At 35.3% G+C, this 8,629-nt stretch overlaps 1 protein-coding gene across 2 annotated transcripts in view; it reads right to left on the bottom strand.

The window, feature by feature from the left end:
• Nucleotides 1-767: 767 nt before the first annotated feature.
• Nucleotides 768-8,629, bottom strand: part of LOC117408621 (protocadherin-10-like) — a 21,005-nt gene continuing 13,143 nt past the window's right edge. Inside the window, exons 4-5 of one of the 2 annotated variants that reach the window (XM_034013782.3) lie at nucleotides 3,962-4,261; nucleotides 768-2,817 (exon numbers count right to left, since the gene is read on the bottom strand). In XM_034013782.3, the coding sequence (XP_033869673.2) occupies nucleotides 2,798-2,817; nucleotides 3,962-4,261 (320 nt within the window). In that variant the 3' untranslated portion in view covers nucleotides 768-2,797. The remainder of the gene's footprint in view (nucleotides 2,818-3,961; nucleotides 4,262-8,629) is intronic. The other variant, XM_034013783.3, reaches the window with a different exon arrangement.

Here is an 8,629-nt window from a genome sequence, read left to right as displayed (position 1 = left end):
TTTTCTTGTTTAACATTATCTTTCATGATCATTTTACAATTGCCGAATTAAGCTTTTTATCTTGGGCATTTATTATTCATGTGAACAATATCACTTATTTCTCAAAAGGTCTGGACGATAGAAATTAATAATTTAGTTTAGATAGAATATAAGTGGTACAGTTTTGGATAAATGGTTCTATTAATTTGAAATGCACTGCAAGACTGCACACCGTTTCCTAAAAGTAACGACTACAGATTTACTGATCTCTTGCGCCGATCCTTCATTTGGCCTGCGGTTCCATTTAAGTGGCTTGAAGTTAAGAACAATGCATTACATTTTATAAGAACTGTCTTTGGCGACAGTTGTTTCTCATAATAAAGATCAATAGAATAGACCAGAATAGATTCACTTCCACTGAGAAAAAAAAAAACCATAACATTTGACAATATAAATATAACTACATCCTGTCATTTGTATTCTCTCTTTTTGGATTACAAGCTTTCTAAAAACAAATATATAATGTGTTTCCCAGTGTTAAATATATTACCCAGGTACAGAAGTGCATCTTTTTTTAAATGTATATTATATTATACTGTACAATGCAAAAATGTTCTACAACAAAGATATTTTATAACGTGGAACTGTTACAATATATATATATATATATATATATATATATATATATATATATATATATATATATATATTATTATAAAAAATGTGTGTTCACAGAAACAATTGTAATTTCCTTGCTCTGTTTATTGTTTATTGAAAAAGATATTGCAGACAGTGAAAGCACAGTTTATTATGATATATATTCCAGATAAACCAACTTCCAGTTTTATGCACCTGAAAGATGCAACGCCGCTAAGATAAAACAGCTTGATTATTTAAGGTGATGCTCACTGATAGAACCCAGTTTTCTGTTACAATAAGCAATCTTAATATTGATGATATTCTAAGGTTTAGGTTTGAATTACAGACATGAGTATAAAAAATATATACATTATTAAAAAACTTAAATATGTTCATACATTATGGCCCCAATACTTGCTAGAAATACAACTTTAGACTATTCTTTTTTTCCTACTGCTTATTATTTTTGTTTTCTATAAAATATGTATTGCATTCAATGACACTTTTTTTGTTAAGTAAAGAAATTGGATTTTCTCTACTAAACAATTTTTTAGGAGACATCCTGTAAGCTGTCAACCCAGTAATGTCACAAAAATATTAAATATAGAAGTTAAAAACACATTAGCTTATTTAGCTGTGAAAGCAACAGTCCAGACTACTGTGACATTACTATGTAAATCATAGAGGATTAATGATGATAAGGTTTTCACTGGCATTTGGACCAATATCTCAGATGTCAGCCAAATGTTATGAGAATGTTCTCATTTATAGGCAGGACAAAAAAGTATTAGTTAAGTTCAGTAACTGTTTACATATTTGTTTTGGTTGCAATAAAGTACATCATAATAAAAAAATTTAAAAAAAATGTAAAACAGATTTTGTATCTGTGTTTGATACTGCTGCATAAAATTCAGTTGGCCAACTGAGTTAAATGTTTGCTTTACACAATGTTTGCTTAGCTAGTTCATAGTGTAAAACAACATGAATAAAACTAATACAATGTTAAGTAATGGTATTAAAGATCTGGTAATGAGGAATGTGTCAGAACCATGACAAATTCCATCTGGTTTGGATCTCTACTTTAAACACTTATGTAGGACTTAAAAAGGGATTACATTAAAAAAAAAAAAAAAAAAAAAAACTAAACAAAACTAATGGGATCATACAAAGTGTCAAAGAAACAAAAACACATTAGCCAAAACATTCTGGATTCATCAGTTTATTAATCACCCCCTATGGAATATACTGTGTGTGTGTGGAGGGGGGGGGGGGAGGGGGGGTGTGTGCAAATATGTGTTTATACCTTTTATCGTATGGTTCCCTTCACCTTTTCTTCATGTTTATCGGTTACAATAACACAGAATTACTATGAGTAAAATCTAAATATTTTTTTATTGACATGAATTTCCAAAAGTGAAAATAGCAGTTCGGTGAAAGTGAGAGTAAGGCTGATCCAACATGAATACCTCCTGTAATACAGTAAGTCCTCTAAAATAGCAGATGTCAGTTTATGAAATTCTATGGCATATAAGAAACTGACCAATGGATACCACACTTTCAGAAAAGTATATATATATTTATATATATATTGATATTTATTTAGAAGCTTTGAAATAGTACAGTAAACACTATGCACACATGATATAAACTACTGAATGTCTTTGATTAAGTTGTAGGTCTGTTCTGATCGATCGGTGAACAGAACATGGTCACAATCTTCCTTGTAAAGTTGGAATAAGTCTGGGAACACCTGACCACACAAAAGTAATAGAAAACAGTCTAAAACAGTGATATTGCATTTATAATGCACACATTTTTAGTTTATCTGTACAATTGGCTTCTTGGTGTGAATATAAACATCTAAAGGGCTCAGTGACAATATAAGATATACATAGTGCTGTAAACAGGCACACACCGATCTGAGAGGTAAGCTCTGTCACCTCTAGTTTCGTTATAATAGTTCCACACATTTCAACTCATTTCTCAGGCCTGCTGAGAGCAATAAGGTCCTAGTGTTGGCCATCGCTCATTTTTTTTCTCCTGTCCCTTCAAAGGCAGGACAAGCCAAGTGTTTCGAACAACTGGATGGCCAAGATAATGAAGTTGAAAACTTGATGCTTTTGTTTGTCGACTAATTGTGCAAATTCATGCCGTCTCAGGTATGTCCACACAATATGGACTAGCAAATCCTTTTCCGCGCTGCAAATGAAGAAAACACACTTGTTAAGTACCCAACATTGATTGAAATAACAATAACTTTCTTTTTTATTCTCAAGAAACAGATTATCATAAAAGTGATGCACCTACACACCCTGTATATACAGAGCACAATTAAATAGTTGAGAAAAGATTCTGGTGTTCTTGCAATTATTTATCTGGCTTCTACTTGTTTGAATTGTACAAATGAAGGCACACTGTTAAATTAGTCAAACATCATGCAGAACAACAGTTGATTATTACCTTTGGGAAATATTATTAGCATAGATATTGCATGCCCATTTAATTTAAGCTAGCTACACTGGGTAATTGTTTAACTTCATTGTACATAACTGGATTACAACCATAGGAAAATTAAGTCAGTTTCCCCTTCCATCTAAACTGACTGACACATCTCCATCAGCGTTCAACCTAATGCCACAGATGAAAAATGAAACCAACGCTCTTAGCAAATTAAGTTATTGTTTGAGCTGACTGCAAGATACTAATTCATTGCAGAATGAGTTAGTACAAAATGCTAATTCTTCTTTTTTTGTGATATGTGAACTGTCACAAAATTAATCCTTATGCACATTTTGGCTATTTTTCTTGAATTCATTATTCCCCTGACTTATTTATAACCTCATGGTGCTGAAGAATAAATGGATTACTGCACATTCGTGTTTCTGTTACAGATGATATTTTTGGGGCTGCATTCATTTTTCAAAACACTAATTTTCAGATATTCAAAACACTGTCATACATTAATGACCCCTTTGTGAATATGGCTTGTGCTACAGTATATGGACAAACAGTAATAAACCATTTTGTTCCAATGACAAGTCACAACAGACTTATTTATTATTATTTTTAAAACCCTTTTTACTGCAAAATACATATATATATATATATATATGTCAATATTAAATACATAAAACAAAGGAAAAACACAATATTAAAGAATTTATTGGTAAAAATAGATAGATAGGAAGAGAGAGATAGAGATTGCAAGCTTGCAAGATAAATAAACAGAATATTTCTTAATGTTAGATTTGTACTAATATCGAAAAGAATTTAATGGCACTTCGAGCCATTTTCTAGATTTTGTTTGCATTTGATCTGATCGAAATTAATTACTAATACTCACACAAATAAGGTGGTTTGTAAGGCGCACGTGTGCTAGACAGAAGTGCATCAAACTCTTTCCTCTCTAGGGTGCCGTGATGTGACTTCTCTTTGCCAAAGGTGGAGAAAGATCTCTCCCCAGTTTGCTCTTGAGTTTCAAATACCTCAGTGTCTGGCACAGAGTCCATTCCTGGGACATGCAGATTGCTGCGATAATCTGCAGCCTGGCGGCCATCTGATGGCACAAAAGAGGGCATCCAGCATCGATCTGAGTGCCCTAGGGCTTTACACTCTTCTGTGCAATTGGAAAAGAGATCAGCTCCTAAAACAACAAAGGAGAAATTTATTAGGAAATCATCTTACCAGGGATACGCTTCCCACACGCTAATGGAAAAATGGCTTGTTATTTATTGTTGGTGACAGACATGCCAACAGAAAATTAGGCTCTTTTGGTTCTCCTTTGGGGGACAGACTATTAAATAAACATTTCCTTTCAAAATAAATTTGTCACCTAACACTTGAAAACAAGAACATTTAAAACCTTTGACTGAAAGTACAGAAAGGCATCTGTGTGGATTGTTCTACATACAGTAAATCCAGAAAATAGTTGCAAAATATTTAAATTAACGACTTAGTTTAAACTGTCTAAAATACTCCAGCACCAGCCTAATGAATCTCTTCAGCAAAGCTAATAATTTGCAGATTGGGTTTCAAATATCAGACTTGTCGGCAGTGACAAAAATGGTAAAACATTTTCATCAAAGCACAAGTAAAGACATAAAAATGTAATGTGGAGTCACAGCTCTAATCTTTAATTCTTCATGACAGGTGTTTTTTCCACTAGATCAAAGTTATAAGACTGTGTCCTGCTGATAAACCGACCACCTTTTTTTGTGGAAGTCTTATGATGAAAAGGATAAAAGGTCAAATATCTCATCTAACAAGAGACGGATCAAAAGGTGACTTTTTGAAATTCTCCTCCAAAACGTTCAACAGTCAACTGACTGGAACCTTCAGTGCTTGTGTAAATTCCAGAACAATCAAAGGTCGCATTTTATTAAAGCATTTTTTCTTCACCAAACATTATAAAAGGCTCCTTGTCTGATTTCACTACTAACAACAGAACACTAATCATAATAACCAAGCTACCACTTGTGTTCAAGTTAATCCCAGTGCAAATTACTCTAACTAGGAAGCCAGGATTAGCTTTAAAATGCAACATGTTTTGACATATACCTGTTAATGCTTGCTTTATTGCCAAACATCTGTCTTTGTAAATTCAAAAAGGGTGTGAATAATGGTACTTAAAGAAACACTTTCTTGAGGGTGCCTAGCAACAGTTATTTTGTTCTTATGTTAACCAGGCATGCTTCTATGAAACTAATTAGAGTTATTTAAAGAAATTGGGAGAAAATGGGATTTAAAGAGTGAAATAAATCCGAAAAAGGTTACAAGCCATGTCTAAATTTGAAACAAGTAAACATGTAAGCGTATTCTTCTTGTAAATGCTATTGCTTGTTATGAGGCTACTTTAATCTGAAAAACATGGTTCAGATCAGTCAAATTGTGATTTCTTTTTGCTATTTAAGTCCTTTTATGAATGTGCAACCCAGTTATACTCCATTAGTTTTTCTAGTTTAGTAAAAATAGTAAAAACGAATATACAAAACAAACAAAATAACTGAGCTCAGTGCTTTATGAGCTTGAACAGATTCAAGCAGTTCTGGCAGCAATAACACACAATATTGAAATCGCAAGGTTCTGGATTAATAAATCATAATTTATTATTTGATCACATTATGAGTAGTTTTACACAGGAAAATATATATGCCGATGAGCAAATCAAGTCTAAATATTTGAAAAAAACTGCTTGTAAAATATAATTTAAAGCGAAACATAATAACCAAATGAAATGTGTTATCTCTTTCAGATACCAGAATTGAGATACCAGAGTTCCTCTGCTTTTCATCTAACACTTCGTCAGCTGCACTATCAACAAGTGTCTGAGAGCAGTCTTTCATGTTGGAGGAGTGAGAAAGAGACAGAGTGGAATGCAAATGCAGTTATCTGGGATTAATCTCTTCAAAATGGCTTCTTTATTTTATATTCAAGGAAGAAGTGTAAGCATTGCAAACCCAAGCTTCAATAACCTTCATTTGATAATTGGTATGCAGAAGTCTGAAAATAAATTACTGAGCAGTGAGCTGTTGCAAAGTGCTAACGTGAACTGCAGACAGAATACATGATCGTACCATCCTGCAGACAGTACACAGCATCGTACCATCCTGCAGACAGAACACAGCATCGTACCATCCTGCAGACAGTACACAGCATCGTACCATCCTGCAGACAGTACACAGCATCGTACCATCCTGCAGACAGAACACAGCATCGTACCATCCTGCAGGCAGAACACAGCATCGTACCATCCTGCAGACAGAACACAGCATCGTACCATCCTGCAGACAGAACACAGCATCGTACCATCCTGCAGACAGAACACAGCATCGTACCATCCTGCAGACAGAACACAGCATCGTACCATCCTGCAGACAGTACACAGCATCGTACCATCCTGCAGACAGAACACAGCATCGTACCATCCTGCAGACAGAACACAGCATCGTACCATCCTGCAGACAGTACACAGCATCGTACCATCCTGCAGACAGAACACAGCATCGTACCATCCTGCAGACAGTACACAGCATCGTACCATCCTGCAGACAGAACACAACATCGTACCATCCTGCAGACAGTACACAGCATCGTACCATCCTGCAGACAGTACACAGCATCGTACCATCCTGCAGACAGAACACAGCATCGTACCATCCTGCACAGAACACAGCATCATACCATCCTGCAGACAGTACACAGCATCGTACCATCCTGCAGACAGTACACAGCATCGTACCATCCTGCAGACAGAACACAGCATCGTACCATCCTGCAGACAGTACACAGCATCGTACCATCCTGCAGACAGAACACAACATCGTACCATCCTGCAGACAGTACACAGCATCGTACCATCCTGCAGACAGTATACAGCATCGTACCATCCTGCAGACAGAACACAGCATCATACCATCCTGCAGACAAAACACAGCGTCGTACCATCCTGCAGACAGTACACAGCATCGTACCATCCTGCAGACAGTACACAGCATCGTACCATCCTGCAGACAGAACACAACATAGTACCATCCTGCAGACAGTACACAGCATAGTACCACCCTGCAGACAGTACAATCACTTCTAAGAAAAAGGCTTCTGAGAACACTGCTTTCCAATTACTAGAGGCAGTTATGATGGATGCAGACACAACATAAACAAGGTGTAATTTACTCAGGATATAAGCAGACTCATGTAACTGCATAACACTGTTTACTTTCTAATGGGAATTTTGCTCATCACTAATTAAGATAGTGTAAATAATTAGACCATTATGCTGCACCTCAACACTGACTGCTTGTCAAATTCCAAGACTAAAATGGAGAATTACAACACATGTACATAAAGAAAACTTCTGATGGCATTAAGCTCCATTAAAAACCTGTTTGACAATCTGAGCTACCTTTATTTGGACAAGTTCTCTATTTAGACCATTTTAATTAGTTTTTAGGAATTGAATAGATTCCACTGGATATCATTTTCAATGTGTGAATTTTTTCAAGAGATCATAAGGGAAAAAAAGCCCTTATTCCACTTCAGTTATTCTACGTGAACCTCATCTGTAATATTAACAGGCATTTTTATGAATTCTTTATCAGCAGGTTCATTAAAACATTATTTTAGCATGCATTATTATTATTATTTATTTCTTAGCCGACACCCTTATCCAGGGCGACTTACAATTGTTACAAGATATCACATTATTTTTACATACAATTACCCATTTATACAGTTGGGTTTTTACTGGAGCAATCTAGGTAAAGTACCTTGCTCAAGGGTACAGCAAGAGTCCAGAGCCCTAACCACTACTCCACACTGCTGCCCTGCATCAAAAGACAGCCTTTTATTAATAATGTATATATACTAATTGCATATTAAGATACCTTATTTACTGGAGAGAAAAAACAAACAAACAAAAAAAGGCCTGCTGACTTTTGGGAAAAGCCCAAAATACATGTAATGTTGTTGAAGCTGACACCCTGGGATCCTTCAAGAAGCTGCTTGATGAAATTCTGGGATCAATAAACTACTAAAAACCAAACGAGCAAGATTTTAAATAACTTATTTCTGGCTTTGCCCAAGCAAACTGCGGTCTGCCCACTGCTTCTCGGCCATTGACACTTGTGTAGTACCATTGGCAAGAGCCTGATAGGAATCTAGATATATACAGAACCTACGTCACACTTCGAAACAATATTACCCATAACATCAGAACAATAATTAACATGAGAAACCCCAATGACACTTGTGTATAAAAAGGACAGTATTATTAATAACGTAATAACAACCAATAATAATAATGAGTTGTATTGAACTGTCCAATCAGAGAGATGGATGCAGTTTGGGTGGAACGTGAATGATTAGCTGATTCACGTTTGACAGTGTTTATGACAAGCAGTTGGACAGCGTACTCAGCAGAGTGATTGAGAGTGTAAGTTAAGTACGTAATACACATCCAGATTTTAATAATTTGCTTAAAATAAATTAGTCATATAAGTCATTAAATATTTTA

The sequence above is a fragment of the Acipenser ruthenus genome, chromosome 2, assembly GCF_902713425.1.
Source record: "Acipenser ruthenus chromosome 2, fAciRut3.2 maternal haplotype, whole genome shotgun sequence".
In the NCBI taxonomy this organism is placed as follows: Eukaryota; Metazoa; Chordata; class Actinopteri; order Acipenseriformes; family Acipenseridae; genus Acipenser; species Acipenser ruthenus.
This window is presented reverse-complemented; position numbering and strand designations above follow the sequence as displayed.